The following is an 18799-nucleotide window of genomic DNA, read 5'->3' on the forward strand; positions in this document are numbered from 1 at the left end:
GGAAAGGAATAGAAGCCTCGTGTAACGACAGCAGGCACAATTGCACAAACAAGAAGATTTGCTAAATAAATCAAAAAAACGTGGGAGATGGTAAATTCGCCCCCGCTTTAGGATGATTCGCACCTCGTTAAGAGTGTAGTGAATTATCCTACAGGGGCTGCGAATTTATCCTGACCAAAAACTTGGAGAGGAAGCGAGAAATTTATTTGAACGCGTGTCGCTAACGGCCGTCTTATAAAAAATTGGTTTCCACGATGATTCGGGGAAGCGGCAGGTGATGGGTGGACCACACCAATAGTAAAAGGAATCTTTTCGGTTTTACAAGTGGCATGGGGATAAGATCAAGACCGTTGATCTTGTAGAATATTGGGAGCCCACCCACGTGGTTTTGTTCCAATACCAAACGGACATCCCCTTAGGCGGAGGATTAGACCCGGCAAACGGGTAACCCGGGCGGGTACGGGTAGCCTTTCATGAACCCGGAACCCACCCGGGCGGGTAAGGGTATACCCGCGGGTAACCCGGCAAATTTAAAGAAGAAATTATATATAAATTTACGAAAAGAAATTATATGATAAATGGGTGTATGAACACATAAATGTGGTACGAGGGATGTACAAGCCTTGATATTTAATCCAACAGTAGCTTCTTAACAAGTCGGCTGTTGTTTGATCAAATATCAAGGATGGGATGATGAGTACATGTTTATACACCCATTCATCATACAAATTTTCATCTACTTTAACAAATGTTTGTTTTGGTTCAACCAAAGATACCAGTTACATGATCTGATTGCTTTGACTTGTTTTGTTGGCCCACCCACATAGTCTATTTATTAGTGTTTAGTGTTTAGGCCTTAAGAAATCATTACACAAAATCACAATTTGCAATCAAGAATAGAATTCTGACCTTTTTTCAGCATAAATGGGAGGGTAAATACGCTAAGAGGAGAATAAATAAATAGAAAAAATGGGAAATAGTTATATATATATATATATATATATATATATATATATATATATATATATATAGAGAGAGAGAGAGAGAGAGAGAGAGAGAGAAAGAGAGGTTTGAAAAGAAGTCCTAGTTTACTACGTCTTTGAGAGAGATAGGGATGGGAAAGGAGTCCTTGTTCGAATGGTTTTAAGAGATAGAGAGAGTTGGGAACTTGGGATAAGATTTAGAAAGGGAGAGGAGGAAACGTTTAACATATGTAACCGAGTAGAATCTCCTAAAATCCCACTATGCTACTTACACACTAAAGGTAACTCCCTAAAAATTCTCTGCTCCTCTAACGTGATAAATGTAAAATTACGAATTAAGTGCCGTAATAGAAGGTGAGAGCCTCGTTGTCCCACATTTAGCTTTACTTATATATAATTAGATTTCCCTATAAAAAAAATCAATGATTTAGATTTTATTTTGGAAAGGTGATTATGCTTGATCGAGACTTGATGGATCAAGGGCTGAGGATCATTTGATCAAGGTGAAGGACTTGTGGTTTTGGTCAATGGATCAGATCATGTGAACATGGCATAAGTAGGGCCATATGAGTGTCTTTTAGGAAGGAGCATAAAAGTGACTTTCTTTTTAGCATTTTGCTTGTTTGATCAATGGGGTATCACCTCTTTTAGTGTTGGTGACAAATGGTTAGGATCATCCGATTGGTTTGAAGCATTACCCTTTTGAAATCATAGATGTTGGTCGGAGATTGGAGAAACACACAAGTTTGGGAGATCTCGCCAACCGCTCGGTGCTTCTCCTCAAAAGCCCACACGTGCCTAGAGTGGCAAGTCGGGGGCAAAGGGCGTCCTCAAATCATTTTCCTAATAAAAAAAGGGGTTTTGCTAACTACCTAAGGTGCATTGGAAACATAATTTCACACATGTTTTGATATAAAAGGGTTTCAAAACATGTGTAAAATTATATTTCCATTGCACCTTAGGGCATTTCTTAGCAAAACCCTTCATTGGGGGCAAGTATTATTTTTGGGCAACAAAGATAGTGCCAAAGTTCATATGTTAATATTTTTTTAGCAAAATGGTGATAATATCCTTTCGAAATGCCTTTGCCTCTTGCAATCCATACATTTTTGTCGATTACATTGTTCTCATGCATGGCTTTGGGAAACATAGACTTAGTTATAATGTCTAGGCTTAACATGGAAGGTTGATAGAGACTTCCTTATAACCCCTTTTGTCCTACCAGTTTTCCATTTGTTCCTAGGCATTAGTGGTCCATATTCTAATTTGGCTTTTTGGCCCAACTTGCATGCAATTTGTAGGTGATATGGGCTCATTCAGAATTGGATCCATCCTATTGACCCTTTCCCACTATCAATAGATGTGTCCAATGCCTGCAACAGAGAGAAGACGCCCTTCTTTAGGTATGGGCCAAAGCCCACTGAACTGTCCCGTTTTGAACCTTGGGTCTTATCTCTTTGGCTTTGAAACCTACGGGCTTGGCACGTGCCACCAATACTTCATAGTTTATTTTTCCCCAAGTTAATCAAAAGGCGCACCATTAGTCTCACTATCTTTTCCCTTTCCTTTATGAAGTGTAAAACCTAGGATCAGGGCATTCAATATTCCAGGACCACAAATACAATAGATCTAATTAAATTATTCGGATAGATATATTTCGAACAAATATATAATCTAACCATGCAGATTACTATATACAAACGAGTGATTAAGAACTTATCTCGATCAGCCATGGCAGAGTTCGATTTGGGTTGGATCTTCTACTGTCTCTCTAGTTAACCTAATCTCTAATAGGGAGATCTCCTTTTGATCACTTAATAGCAGCAGCAACCAACCTCTTATTTATAGAAAAAGACTTCCTAGATTTTCGCCCATAATAGAACTCTAATTAGCTTAATCTATTTTACCAGCTAACGTAGCAAAACTTATGGCTACACTATTCATCGATGTCTCAATAAGGATAAGATGCATTGATTAACCTTATACCCCTCACTGATCACTCTGGTCAATGGGAAACTCCAATAATTTCAAACTTAATCTCATTCAATTATCTAGACAGTTGATCATAGAAGATTGATTGCCCACATAAGATCTTACAAAAGTTGACACATGGAAAAGGACATAAACCGCACAAAGAAAATAAAAAATGCTTTCAAAGATCATCGTGTTCTTGAACATCTGTTTCTGGTGGAGTATGAAGACCATCTAATTTTCATATAAAACCCCTTTTTTTGTAGGTAAGCTAGGGTTTGGCGAGGACCCCTACCGATTTATTAAATGAAAGGAAAAGATGGTACATTTTAGTATGAAGATCATCCCTGTCCTCGAGACACATTAGGAAGGGAAAACAAAAGACTCAAATGATCACTAGTGACCTGGGCAGATAGCTTGGGTGAATTTGATGCTCCTAATGTTTTAGGAGGCCTATCATCTTCTGACTGAGCTTCCTGATTCTCCTGCCCTCCCTCAACTTCTGACGGTTTATTCTCAGTGTTTTGTCCTTTGTTTTTGGTGGTGTGTCCTTAGTGGGAGGAGGGCTATCATCTCCTGACCTATCTTTCCGTTTCTCTGGCTCACTACTGGGGGAGAGTGGGGGAGATCTTCTTCTTCAGAGAGCACCTCATAAGGTTTTTGACCCAACTTCCCGTTTCCTATATTCAGATAGCTGAATGTGGCTGAGCATGGGTTGAGAAGTATCTGGCTCCTCATGAGTGGGGGCCTCAATTGTAGATTTGGTAGATGACTGCCTCTCTCTCTCTCTCTCTCTCTCTCTCTCTCTCTCTCTCGCTCTCTCTCGAGCTTTGTTTAGATATCATTGTCTTCTTCGCTACTTTCTCTTTCTCCCTTGGTTGAGGATCTATTTGAGTTGGCCTCTCATATGCCTGAGATTCCTTCTTTTGAACAGGTCCCCATTCCTTCTTGAACGGGGATTTCTTTCTTTTTTCCTGATTTTGGGCAGGAAGCTTTTGAATGATTGAAGATTCGACAAGAAGAGCATGTTGATGGTTTCTAATCATATTCCACTTGTTGGAAGATCTTCCCTGTTGAGGTTTGGATTTCAATGTGATCAGGGTTAGGATAGTTTGGTTCAACTTCAACACATATATACTTGGGCATAGCTAAGGCGTGATCCTTCTGCAATATGGGTATCCATATACAGAGGTTTACCTATTCCACTGGCTATTCTGTCAAGCCCCGATTGCGTCCAAAACTTCAGATGGAGACCGGGGAGTCTTATCCACACAGGAATGAAGTACAAATTTAATTTGTCATTGGCAATATCTGGTTACCATTTTCAAAGAATGAGGGACGGGCGTCCCCATAGTTGTGTGTTTTTGCTTCAAGCACCTTATCACAATCATCTTGATTGCTAAACTTGAAGAGGAAAAAACCAGTAAAATAAAGGTGTGTATCTAGCATAGGTTTTCCAATGTCAGGCGTAAAACAAACTAGTCAATGGGAAATATATTTCACTAAAAGGTTATTTTTATGCTTATGCGTAGTAACCGAGTTATGTACCTCGAGCGGAGAAATTTTTTACACTTTAAATTTTTCGGAAGGAGAAAGCGAAGAACGAAACACAATGACTCATGACCATGGTTTTAACTTTCAACCGCCAAACCAAAACTGAAACCCAATATACCCGAAATGTTACAGGATTTTGCCAAAATTTAGGTAATTCCGCCCGGAATTTCGGATTTTGGCCGAAATGGGCAAAATCTCAAAAAAATTTACTTAAAAATCAAATTATATTATTTTTTAATGGTGAAAGGATTTCGGCGAAATTTCGGTTTCGGTGGCCAAAACGCATACCGAAGCTGAAATTTAGAACCATGCTCATGACTAGCACCACAGGTGAGAATGGAAAGCTTATTTGCAGAGCCGGTCTTTACAAGTCAATGTATTAGGAAAGCGGAGAGCTAGATGATATATGTCAATTAAATCTTAATGTGAAAAATGATCTTACCACTAGCCATAATGATTAGATTTATAGAACTTCTGAAGGGATCTTCTGATCTACACAATCTCTCATGCAGGGATCAATTGAATCGCATGTCCCTTGTTTCCAAATTAGGGATCATTCAGATAAAATCCTCTTATTCTCTTAGGGCATGTTTGAATGTGGAAAAAGTTTTTCGTGGAATTTTTTTTTTCTTTAGAAAGCTTTTTTTATAGATGTTTTCATTTGAAATTTTTTCTATTGTTTGTTTCTCATCCTTTAGTTTTCTAAAATTTTAAATTCTACAATTTGATTGATGTGGGTCAGCATTTCCCATAGAAAATTATCTAGAAGAGTGATAAATTGAAGTGCACCCTTGCAAGGGCCAAATGGAAAGAGCACCCTATTGGATCCATGTCACTCACCGCAATAGGGGCTACCCTACCTCATGAAAAGGGACCAATATACCCTATTTCATAAAAATGTCCAAAATTCTCTTATATCTCATAGAAAATGATAAAAAAAAATACCCTATCCACTTAAAAACAACTAAAATGCCCCTATTTAATTAAAAATAAGTAACTTTTGTAAAATTAACCAATATACCCCAAATCCCTATGACGTAGGGGTCAATGAAAGATGAGGGTATTTTGGTCCATTTCTATGACAAAGGGGTATTCCGGTTATTTTTCATCAGAGGTATTTTTGTTATTTTCTAATAGGTACGGGTATTTTTGTCATTTTTAATTAGATAGGAATATTTTGCGCATTTCCTATGAAATAGAGGTCTTCTAGGGTTTTTCTCTTGTTTTAGGATTTTTTTAAAAAATTCTCAATTTTTTATTTTTTTCTCAGACTTTTCTTGGATAGACAAACTTTCATTGAATACAAAAACGTTATATGAGGGTACTTTGGTCATTTTTATGAGATAAGGATATTTTGGTCTTTTATGAAAGAAGTACTTTAAAGGGCGAGCCTTGACGCAACATAAGGTTGATCCATTGTGATCTGGTAGTCATTGGTTTGAGTCGAGGAAACAGCCTCTCTGCAGAGTAGAGGTAAGGCTGCGTACATCTAGCCCTCCACAAATCCCGCAATGGTAGGAGCCTCGTGCACTAGGCCTCCCTAATGAGAGTAGTACTTTGGTCATTTTCTACAGATATAGCGGCAATTTGGTTTTTTTATGAAATATGTGTGTTTTGGTCCTTTCAATGAGACGGGTATTTTGGTTATTTTATGAGATAGGGGTATTTTGATTATTTCCTATGACATAAGAGTTCTATTTTTTTTTTCTTTTCTTTTAGGAGTTTTTTTCTGATTTTTTATTTTTACCTCAATTCTTTCTATTTTTAGCAAAATTAAGCAATAGTGGTAGTTTCTTTTCTTGGATAGTAAAAATAAGGGGCGAAATTATATGATGAAAGGCCGTATGAATACATAAAGGTGGCACGATAGAAGTACCACCCTTGATACTTGATCCAACAGCAGCTCCTCAAAAAGTGAGCTGCTGTTGGATCAAATATCAAGGGTAGATTATCAGTGCGTGTTTCTACGGCCCTTCATCACATGACTATTTTCTTTACTGACATTAACAAAAAAATTAGAAGGGCTGATTTCCGGCGACACAACTGCACTATTTCTTCAGCTCCAATCTATCGACTAGACTTCAAAAGCTTTAGCAGTTCAAATGTAGAACAGTGACACTGAACTTTTTATTTATTTTTTTGAATGGTAACAGTGACACTGAACTTGTGTGTTAAAAACAGACTTCAAAAGCTATAGTAGTTCAAATGTAAAACAGTAACATTGAACATGTGTGTTCGGACAAATTCAACCTCTCCTGAGATTCTCAAGCAAGTATGAGAAATCTCAACTTATCAATACAACAGAACAGATTGGATGCTTACTTAAATTTCACCATCCCATAATTCTTCGACGCTTTTGTAAGGACCGAGTTCATGAATAAAAAACTGACCATCAATTAGCCTTCTCTGCATCATTAGATAACATAAAAAGATTATTAGATTTCTTGAAGAAAGGAGATACAAAAGAGCCTTGCCTACATTCAGCAGCCAAGCCAGACTTAAATCAACTAGGTAAAAACCCAAGGAAATCAAATTAATCGGCACTTGACAATGATAAGCAGTCAAAGGAAGAAAATATTTATGTTGGGTTAGAAGTAAAGGAATGACGTTGAAGAAAAGATATACTTGCCTGTTTGATTTCAGAGAACTTCGCAAATAAGTCCTCAGGGATAGACCAATCAAATATATCAAAATTTTCCTTTATCCTCGCTTCATTTGTGCTCTTAGGCACAACACTCTGACCCATTTGAAGGCCCCAACGCAGAGCAACTTGTCCCGGTGTCTTTCCCAAATTCTCCGCAACCATATTTAGAACAGGGTTGGTAAGGACATCGCTCTTGATCCATGTCATGCCTGGAGAACCCAATGGGGAATAAGCCTACAAAAAACCCATTACATGAATCATAACATGTAATTATTCAAGTACAAATCATAAATTGATATGAACTAGACAATGAGCAATCAAACCATTCAAAAAAGAAGGAAAGAAAAGAAACGAAAAATGAAAATGAGCAATCAAATGATTTGAAAACTTACAGTGAGGTGAATTCCCTTAGACTGACAAAATTCGCGAAGTTTGCTCTGCTGCCAAACAGGGTGGCATTCCACCTGGTTGACAGCAGGAGGCACACGTGCAACTTTAAGCAAATCCTCCAATTTCTTGGAAGAAAAATTGCTCACACCAATGGTGCGAACCTTGCCAGAATCATAAAGTTTCTCCATTTCTCTCCATGTAGCAGGTATGTCAAGTGCAGCAAAGCAGTCAGGGCTGAAGCCAGGCATATCCTTTTTCTTCGCCAAGGGCCAATGGATCTTTAGGGATTTAGCAGCATAGTCAATTACAGTGGAATAACATGTCTTAACTGTAATTTCCATGAAACCAAAGATCTAAAAACTAAATAGTAATTATCATTTTAGAAATAAAGACAATAGACACACACAGAGAGAGAGAGAGAGAGACAATTCATATCTGCACTCCCTTGCTTCAAAAATGGTACTCCAATCGCACACTTCCTAATTTACTTAAGGGTGCTGTAATTCCTAAGATGCTCTCAACAGCCAATCTGAAAAGTGGTAAATAAAGTGTGGAGTGCCACTTTCAAAACAGAGATACAAGATATCATTTACCTGCTACACACAAATATATTATAAAACTGAGAATCTTAAGCTTTTAAAATCAAGACTGAGATGATATATTGCTTGGATTTAAATTCAAGCTTAGGGGTTGATAATCTTTCACACCAGAGGTAGTGCCATCTGACATGGATTTCTTCCACAATTTGCAAATGAGATTATTAGTGTGAGAAATTACTTTCACCTCCCTCACAAATAGCACAATTCACAAATTGTACAAGGCTCAAACATTTCCTTGAACTTCAATAGTAAAACAAAGGAGTCAAACGTTTAACCCATAGTAAACCTTACAGAGTAAATGTTGATGCACTGAAACCATGTTCCACAGTACTTAGGGATTGAGCATCACAACCTTCAAATCATGGTTGTGCTTCAAATCATGGCAAAATCCACCCCCATTGGATGATTCTAACCCTCCAATTTGCAGTACTAGATGGAAGTAGAAAAATATAACAGCAAGGGTCTGTATTCATCAAGAAAGCCTCTACAAATTGGAGGCTTAGAATGATGAAATGGGAGTGGATGTTCGTGCATGGTCTATCCAGAGCAAGGCTTAACAGATTAAAGGTTTGGGTCATTGAACCAGTGGTCGGACTTGTACTTTTAACTGTTCATATTTTCCATGGAAAATTATGTGCGTCCATCATATAAACCAAAGAACCCTGTAACACTGAAAGACATTACAGATGCTAAATAATGACTATAATCAATAAATATAATAACCTAGAGCATACTATGATTATACTACAAAGTGTAAATGATAAACCTACAAGTATACTAAACACAATTAGCTAAAATATGATCTGCCAAGTACACAATTTAACATTGAAACAAGAAAAACATACAAGGTACAAGTCTACGTAGTCAAGCTGCAGCTCTTGCAAAGTTATATCCAATACCACAGGCACCTCTTCAGGATGACTACACCTGCAAAATTCACTTTTTGTTGTTTATATAGAAGAAAATGGATGGATGTCTCATGTATGAAAAAATTAATCCAAACTGTGACCAGCACACTAGAAGTGCCTCTAATGTTTTACCACTCGAACAAAGAAGTAAAACCAACCAGAGTTTGGAAGTAATCCACAAATCCTCACGCTTCACTACACCATCTTCAAACAGCTTCTTCAAAGCCATACCAATCTATGCTTACAGAAAAGAAAAAGAAACTAGATTAAATGAAGGAAAACTGTGAAATGAAGCAGATACCTTAATAAACTCACCGCATGTTTTTTCGCAAATAAAAGTGACCAAGTCTCCAGCTGAGTTCAAACAAATTCATGCATCACATATGCATATGCACACGCAACCACACTAGCAATACTTTAGTTTTCCAAACTATGACAGGCATAATGCCCATAAAGTGGGAGCAGACACTGGAGAGCAGGGATGTGGAGGTTCTCAGGTAGGTTGATGCGAAAAAAAAATGAATACTAAAAGGTACGCAAGTAAGAAAATTATATAGAGATGATCTTCGATCTTACTTAAAGACAGCAGATCTCATTTCATCATGTTGGCCAGGATGCAAAGCCTGAGATCGGTTCATTGGTGAGAGGATGGGCAATTGGGCAGGACATCGTTGGAAATGGTTTTCCTATTGTAGTGGAGCTAAAGTGGTTTCATATATATATATATATATAGAGGAATAAGAGTGTGCGGTCGAGGGCCTAAACACATGGGTCCCACACTTTTTGTAGTGATCAAAACCATTCATTTGCAAGGCCTTATCATAGATAGGGTGTGTACAAAAAATCAGCTCCATTGGATCATCCTTACCCCTCCAAAAGTGGAGGGCAAAATGGGCAGATTTGTGGCAAACGGTGTCTGCCATTTTGCCCTCCACTTTTGGAAGGGTTAGGATGATCCTACGGAGCTTATTTTTTGTACACACCCTATCTATGATGGGGTCTTGCAAATGAATGCTTTGGGCCATCCTAACAATGTGGGCCCACATGAGTTTTTGGCCCTCGACCGCACCTAAGCTTGGTGCGATCGAGCGCACACTCTTATTCCTCATATATATATATATATATATATATATATATATATATATATATATATATATATATATATATAGAGAGAGAGAGAGAGAGAGAGAGAGAGAGAGAGAGAGAGGAAAGTGTTGGTTAGCTTAAGCTAACCAAACTTATGGGTCCCACATTTTCTGTGGTGATCCAAACCATTCATTTGCAAGGCCCTATCATAGATAGGGTGTGTACAAAAAAATCAGCTCCATAGGATCATCCTAACCCCTCCATTTGTGGAGGAAAAAAATGGGCAGATTTGTGGAAAAATAATGTCCGTCCATTTTGACCTCCACAAATGGATGGGTTAGGATGATCCTATGGAGCTGATTTTTGGTACACACCCCATCTATGTAAGGGCCTTTCAAATGAATGCTTTGGATCATCCTAACAAAGTAGGCCCCAATGTGATTGGGCGCTTAAGCTCACCATAAGTTTGGTGAGCTTAAGCTTACCAACACTTTCCTCATATATATATATATATATATATATATATATTTTTATTTTTATTTTTATATTTTTTTTTTTTTTTTTTTTTTTTTAGGTTTGTCTTAGTACGACCAGATTGGACATCTCCTTTGTTTTTTCTTAAATTTTCTAAAAATAAAATAATGAACAAGCCAAATCACTGCAGTTACCTCTTTCTCATTTTCATATACTCGAGCACAATCGATATGCCTGTAGCCAGCCTGCATTGACATGTGCGTAGAGTGAGTTAGAGTCTTAATTTTCAAAATATGTTCCACTTTGATTTAGGTCAAAGAACAAGCAGAAAAAAGTGAGATTATCAATTTAAATTAAGAATTGATCTTTAAAGTCTGCCAAAACATACTAGACAAAGGCAGTGTAAGAAAACAAAATGTCATGATCAAGGAAACAGAGTTGTTGATCATAGCCAAAGCAGATATTCATAGAACTTGCAATTATATCTATTTCTGAGCTTAGGTAATTCCATATAATGTTAGACATAGGAATTGTAAAGCATGTTAAGTTTAACGTATTGTGACATTAATAAAGTGCAAGAATGTTTGACTCCACATATTACTTAATGTTAGTATAAGTAAAGCATAATAACCTTACCACATTGTGCCACTAATAAAGAGCAAGAATTTTGACAACAAAACTGTATAAATCATCACATCGAACATCAACAGTAACTGTATAAATCATAATGACATCACATCGAACATCAACAGTAACTAATCAAATACTATAAGGCCACTTTTGGATACCTCATGTTTTTGTATTTGGATTTAGATTTGAGTTTTGCATACACAATACATCAATCATCCTCATGCTCATGTTGTACGAGAGAGAGAGAGAGAGAGAGAGAGAGAGAGAGAGAGAAGCAGCAAGGTCGAGTGGCAGCGAGGGTGAAGGTGAAGGTAATTGCCACAAATATTGATTTCCAAATAATGTCTTGCAGAACAGAATTGAAAATCGGATTTTTTTCACTGTTGTAACTTGTAACTGATTTGGAAATCTAAAGATTTGATCTAGTTCCAAAATTCAACTGCAAATGTGAGAAATCCAAATCTAAATCTTGTGGGTATCCAAACGTGGCCTAAAGGTTGTAAGTTGTAGCAGACGGCCGTAGGTCAACGAAAAAAGTATTCTTGGGAATTGAGTCATAAAAGCAAATCCTACTCAAAATCAGTGACGATCACAGATATGTGTGCAGATGAATGAATATCTGGTGGAAATTTAAGCCATGGCTAAATCACTTATACCAACTGACATGTTTTCATGATTTTGTTTATTTTTTGAATGGATGGTTTCGTGATTTTATAGCCACATGAAAGTCAAAAGTCTCCTAATATCCAACTTGCCAAAAAGGCGCAATCCAGTATATCCTTTGTAAATCTAATCATTTCTTACAAGGCTGTCAAATCTTCTGGTCCATTTTTCACACTTTTTCGCATAATTATATATACCTAAAGAGCAAATCCTTGAATTATATTTCTATATCAAGTAAACTATATATATAAGAAATGTAAAACCTTACGTACTATGATCCAAACTCAACTCAACTCAACTAAGCCTTTGTCCCAAACTAGTTGGGGTCGGCTAATGAATCCTTCAGAAAATTTTCATGAACGGATATACCCGGCTCAAATTGACTAAGTTTAATCCTGACACTAGTTGGGTTCGTCTGAATGTAATATAATCCAAAACCATATAAATCCACACAAAGACATGGAACATCATCAGCAACGAATCACAAATCATTAAGGTTGTAACTTGTAACAGAGGACCAAAGTCCACGAACTGGCTATTCTTAGGAAATAAGTAATCAAAAGCGAATCCCACTCTAAATCAGTTCAATAAAAGCATACAGAGCAGATCAGATTCAAAATCAAAGCACACTAGATTTAAAAGAAAGCGAGAAAGTCGAAAGGGCAATTAGAAGGAGGACGTGAAAACTACCTTGACGGCGGCGATTATAGCATCTCCGACGACTGCCGGCGGTGCCATCAACGTCCCTAAACCGACGGATGGAATTCTCGCTCCGTTGTTCAACTCGAAATATCGAATTTCCTCCCCCATTTTCGACCTCAACACCCCCTAACTGCACAATAAAAATAAAGTTTCAAGCTTGCCCTAAAATAAAAAAGAAAGCACCGATTTCAACGGCAAAATACTTATAAGACTATGAGAGAGAGAGAGAGAGAGAGAGAGAGAGAGAGAAGAATAAAAAAATCACCACGCGACTGAGAATAAGTGTATGCGGACGACTAAGGGTGTCAATTTTGGCTAGGGCTCGGAAGCTCGCTCGAGCGTGATAAAAGCTCGGCTTGAATTCTTAACGAGCCGAGCCGAGCTGGTTTGCTAGAATCGTTAAGCTTAACGAGTCGAGCCCTAACTAGGCCAGGCTCGGCTCGTTAAGGATTTAGGGTGTGTTTAGCGTGCCGTTTGAAATAGCGTTTAAAATACCGTTTTGCAAAATGGCGTTTTGATTCAAAATGATGTTTTGCCAAACGGCGTTTTCATGTTTGGTTGGCCAGATCAAAACAGCGTTTTAAACGGTAAACAGAGGTACTGTGTGTTTGGTTGCAAATGCCCCAAAACGAAATTTTAGTGGTAAAATGATCAAAAAGGGCATTGTTTGGTTGGCCTGAATGTAACTCAACTTCTCTCTCATTAGGCCCAATGTTAAAAGGTCATTAGGATCTCAATCAAATACTATTAAAATTAAACATCATTGCCAAAAAAGGCTATACCTTTGGGGTTCTTTTCCTTCTTCTTCTCAACGGTCGGATTTGAAGGATTTGACAAACGAGTGGAGGCGCTGAGGCAGTGAGGCGTGAAAGGGTTTACAACTTTGCAAAGTAGATGAAGAAAGTAAGAAACTAGGGTTTCTTTTAATTCTTTTGTCTTTAAAAAATCAAAATTAAGAGATCATATAATGATATCAGCAGCCCCTTGTTTTGAATTAAATATTAACAATTTAACAAATTTGTGTCCTCAAGAATGATACTAACACCCCCACTTTTTTGGTATTTGACGTAACGCATAAAATCGTACGCATATACGTAAAAATGGGTTTTTGGTAAGGGCAAACATGTAAAAACCCACAACCCAAAAACTCCGTTCAAAACGGCGTTTTGCAAACGGACCTCCCTGCCTCCGTTTGCAAAATGCCGTTTTGAGGGTTCAAAACGGTATTTCAAACGGCTTTTCAAACGATGGTTGCGCACCCAAACACTCCTAAATGGCCGTTTGGCTCCAAAACGGTGTTTCAAACGCCAAACGGTGTTTTAAACGGTACGCCAAACACGCACTTAATATATATATATGGCTCCAAAACGGTGTTTCAAACGCCAAACGGTGTTTTAAACAGTACGCCAAACACGCACTTAATATATATATATATATATATATATATATATATATATATATATATATATATATATATATATATATGAGGAAACTGTTGGTGAGCTTAAGCTCACCAAACTTATGGTGAGCTAGCTTGCCCAATCACATGGGTTCCACATTTTGGGGAGTGATACAAACCATTCATTTGCAAGGCCTTATCATAGATAGGGGGTGTACCAAAAATCAGCTCCATAGGATCATCCTAACCCCTCCATTTGTGGAGGACAAAAATGGGGCAGATTTGTGTCTGTCCATTTTTGTCCTCCACAAATGGAGGGGTTAGGATGATCCTATGGAGCTGATTTTTGGTACACCCCCCATCTATGTAAGGGACTTTCAAATGAATGGTTTGGATCATCCTAACAAAGTGGGCCCCCATGTGATTGGGCAAGCTAGCTCACCATAAGTTTGGTGAGCTTAACAGTTTCCTCTATATATATATATATATATATATATATATATATATATATATATATATATATATATACTAAAAGGGTTGTCTATGGAGTGAAAGGGAGATGCAAAATATGTCACTTCTTTTTTAGAACCACATTGTTACTTAGACCCCCTCGTGGTGTAAAAAGAGTAGTCAAATTGCACTATATAGGGCTGTCCAGGGAAGATGAGAGGTGTGAATATATCATTGCTCTTAATATAAGCAGGTTCACGAGCCTAGCCGAGCCAAGCTGAGCTTTTGAGCTTAACGAGCTGAGCAGAGATGGGCCAAGCTCAGCCCAGCCCGGCTCGGCTCGGCTCGGCTCGGCTCGGCTCGTTTACACCCCTAGGACGACGCATTTTTAAAAGGAAGCGAAGGCTCCTGTAACGACTGTCGAAATTGTGTCTCAGTCTACACCGCGACGTCACCAAGAAGACATCTTGACCAGCAATTCACTTTTACAATCGACGGTAAAGGGCCTTTTTATTTTTTGGGGGTTTTACGAGTGTGAGCCAGCCACATGGTTCTGGTCCCAACCCAAAAATTGCAAAGATATATGACTAAATAAAATCAATGGTTTAAATTATCTTGTGGACCCCTATAAGTGATGCTTGATCGAGACTTGATGGATCCAGGGCCGAGGATCAATCGATCAATGGAACAGAGATCACATGAACACAGCATAAGTAGGTCTATATAAGTGTCTTTTAGCAAAGGGCATAAAAGTGACTTCCTTTTAGAATTTACCTTGTTTGATTACCTCCTTTAGTTGAAGATGGTTTGGTTCAATCCGACGGTTAGGATCATCTGATTTGTTTGAAGCATTACACTCTCAATGCTATAGATGTTGGTCAGTGACTGAGGATCACAATTTTGGTAGATCTCACTGTTTGTCCACAAACATCTAGAATAATTATACAAGGGAATCCCTCCTATTTTATGAGGGGAAAATCAAATCAAATTCAGAAGTTTTCTAATTATCTACGCCATAAAAAACTAAGGCCCTTGGCAAGGAAAATAAAATTCCTAAGTTTCCTGAATATAGATACAAGAAAAAGCAACTCCTTTGGACTTCCACAATTCCACTCTCAACCAGCTACCACACATTGAGAGAGAGAGAGAGAGAGATAGCAATTTTCCAAGCATATATTTTTTTCAAGGAACAATTACCAATGGGGGACAAAAATTAGGTGGAATTATCAACAGTACACAAGCTTTTCAAAAATTATCAACGAGGGACAAAAGAGGCCTTGTCAGTAAAAGCTGGACAAAAATGCCCCTTGGCATTTACAACATGTTTTCATCTTGTTTTTCCTTCTTCCCTCTTCTTTTACTTTTCCATTTTCACTTTTTGATTTGTTTACCCTACTAGTCATCTTCCTCCTTGTTCGTTGCTGGCAAATCTTAAAAACTTGAATGTTGAGTTCTTACCATCTATCTCTATATCTACGTTTTTTTTTTTTTTTTTTTTTTTAGGGTCTTGCACTATTTTTCAATCCCCTAGTTCTGATTTATCTTGTTTAGGGTTTAAGCGGTTTGTATCTTAGGGTGTGTTCTGGAGATAATGCATGGATAGCTTCACTCATTTTTTTGAAGCCAAGTGGTTGTATAAGAAAAATTTGATGTAACACATGAATGGATGGCTACACATTTTTTGATATACTTAATTTGTTTTGTAATACACAAATTGTGATGTAATACATGAAGCACATTTAATGAAAACAACATTCATTTCTTTTGTTATTTCTATCATGAGCAGAATTGTAATGCCCGTTAGAAGAATTGCTATAGGCAAGGATTTTGTAGCAGAAGGGGTTTATCAACTCTCTGGAAGGGGGTTAGCAACTCTTAAAAGTAGAGTTACCAATTTCTCAATGGGGTTATCAAGTACCTGAAAATTGGTAGAGGGTACTCGAGTTTTGGAAGGGGGTTTTCAAGTCTCTAGGATTGGGGTTATCTAGTATAAAAATGGGGTTACCAATTTTCGAATGGGGTTATCAAGTCCCTAAAAATTGGCCGAGGGTACTGGAGTTTTGGGAGGGAGTTTTCAAGTCTCTAGGATTGTGGTTATCTAGTATAAAAAATGGGGTTACCAATTTCTAAATTGGCTTATCAAGTCTCTGAAAATTGGCTAAGGGTATTGGAGTTTTGGAAGGGGGTTTCAAGTCTCCGGTATTGGGGTTATCTAGTATCAAAATGGGGTTACAAATTTCCGAATGGGCTTATCAAGTCCCTGAAAATTGGACGAGGGTACAAGAGTTTTGGAATGGGGTTTTCAAGCATTTGGGATTGGGGTTATCTAGTATCAAAATGGGGTTACCAATTTATGAATGGGCTTATCAAGTCCCTTAAAATTGGCCGAGGGTACTGGATTTTTGGAAGGGGGTTTTCAAGTCTCTAGATTGGGGTTATCCAGTATCAAAATGGGGTTACCAAATTCTGAATGGGCTTATCAAGTCCCTTATGAACAAGTTTTTACTTCCTATTTTTTTTCACTCGTTCATTTTCAATGTTTTTTTTTCTTTCTACCCTACGATTTATCTTCCTCATCCTCCATTGAAAGTGAGAAGGAGAAATGCAAAACCCTAAAACAAATGAAAAACAAGACCTAGATACATAGAGATACATGGGAATGATCTCACGTTTCAAGTTTTCCCGTCTCCAATGGTGGCCAAATGATGAAGAAGATGATTCGTAGGGTAAAAAATTAAAGTTGAAAATGGAAAAGTTAAAAAAAAAAAAAAAAAAAAAAAAGAGGGAAAGAAGAGAGAAGAGGGAAAAGTGGAAAAACAAAATTTGTTGCTTAAGAAAAGGGCATTTTCGTCCAGCTTTTACTGACAAGACCTCTTTTGTCGCTCGTTGATAATTTCATAAGAGCATAGGTCCTGTTGATAATTCCGCCTAACTTTTTACCCCCCATTAGTAATTGTTCCTTTTTTTCAATTTTCCATGGATATATTTTTTTTCTCTCGCGGGCAGAAGAGAGTAGATGGAAGAAAAGTATAGAGAGAGAGAGAGAGAGCAATTTTCCACCCATATATATTTTTTCTCTGGCGGGCGGAACGGAAGAAAGTAGATGGAAGAAAAGAAGTGTTCACATTGGTCATTAGGGAGAACAAGGGACAAGTCAACAGACGTTTAGGCCATGTCTACCAACTAGGAATAGTTTTCCTGATAAATTATGCCCTGTTCGTTTGGGATTATGACAACCGATCCCCCCCAACCACCACCACCAACCGATTTTTGAGTGGAGTTCTCTGTGTCCTGGATTTTCAGGCTTTTCCTACCCTATCCTCATTCAGTCCCTTAAATGGCTAAGGTGATGGTGGATTGCGCCCAAATTCCGAGTGGCGTGATGAAACTAGCCAGAGAGGCTAAGGGGTTTTTTATGTAGGGATAAGAGAAATGAGCAGAGAGGGAGAGACTTGAGATAGTGGGAGTGAGAGGAGCATGAAAAGCCGCTGAAAAACGAGCAAAAGAAAAACCCAATTTGAAGTCGTGCATTTTTTTTTCATTGCCTTCTTTTTTTTAGGAATTTTTCATGCTCTCTCCACAATTACCCTCCTAAGTCTCCCGCATTCCTCCCTCCCCAGCTCCTCTCTCACTATTGGGCCAACGAATATTCCATGAATTATTTTTTATTGCAGCCAAGCATGCCCTAAGGTGATAGAAAGGGCAAGAGAGGGAGAGCAGTTAGAGGGTGGGAGTAAGGAGATGGTACATAGTGGAAGAAAAATGGGAAAAATAAAACTCTATTTTGAGCAGAGTTTTTCCTTGTTTTTCAGCCACTCCTTATAATCTACTTACTAATGCCCTCTCAATTTTCTACCTCCCCCACCCTTCTTGCCCCCCTCTCATTATTGGATAAACTAATATTGCATGTGAAAAAAATTTCATGGCTGCCAAACATGGCCTAATGTTTGATAGGTTTTTTAGAAGGGATTTCGCAGAGCGTATGTTGCATGAGGGAGCAGCCACATAGGCTTTTTAAGCCACTTGTGTGCATGGAGCTCCCTGCGCAGAAACACTTCTCTGTTTTAGTATATGATTTCAGTCTACAAAGAAAGTATAATGTGTTTCTACTATTAAGCATTCAATCACTTACAAAGAGTGTATGAGAAAACTACAGTTGATCGTTTAAAGGACCAAGATTAAAAAACATGTCTTTTTAGTTAGACTATCTCACCTACAGTTGATGGTTGTGATTAGTTGATCGTTTAAAGGACTGAGATTAAAAAACTGTCTTTTTAGTTAGACTCTCCCAACCATTCACAAAAAAAGAAAAAAAGAAAAAAAAAATGTGAACAGTTCAGGCCGCG

At 37.9% G+C, this 18799-nt stretch overlaps 1 protein-coding gene across 1 annotated transcript; it reads right to left on the bottom strand.

Moving 5' to 3' along the window:
• Positions 1 to 6611: 6611 nt before the first annotated feature.
• On the bottom strand, positions 6612 to 12806 carry LOC143880031 (aldo-keto reductase family 4 member C10-like). The gene is made up of 7 exons (XM_077382790.1): positions 12593 to 12806; positions 10804 to 10854; positions 9208 to 9284; positions 8987 to 9068; positions 7545 to 7820; positions 7138 to 7386; positions 6612 to 6914 (listed from the first exon to the last, which is right to left on the bottom strand). Exons 1-7 carry the CDS (start codon positions 12710 to 12712, stop codon positions 6831 to 6833), a joined length of 939 nt encoding a protein of 312 aa, XP_077238905.1. The 5' UTR covers positions 12713 to 12806; the 3' UTR covers positions 6612 to 6830.
• Between the last annotated feature and the right edge of the window lie 5993 nt (positions 12807 to 18799).

Source organism: Tasmannia lanceolata, unplaced genomic scaffold, assembly GCF_043159265.1.
Source record: "Tasmannia lanceolata isolate RefF3 unplaced genomic scaffold, GAP_Taslan_0.1 ptg000006l, whole genome shotgun sequence".
NCBI classification, from domain to species: Eukaryota; Viridiplantae; Streptophyta; class Magnoliopsida; order Canellales; family Winteraceae; genus Tasmannia; species Tasmannia lanceolata.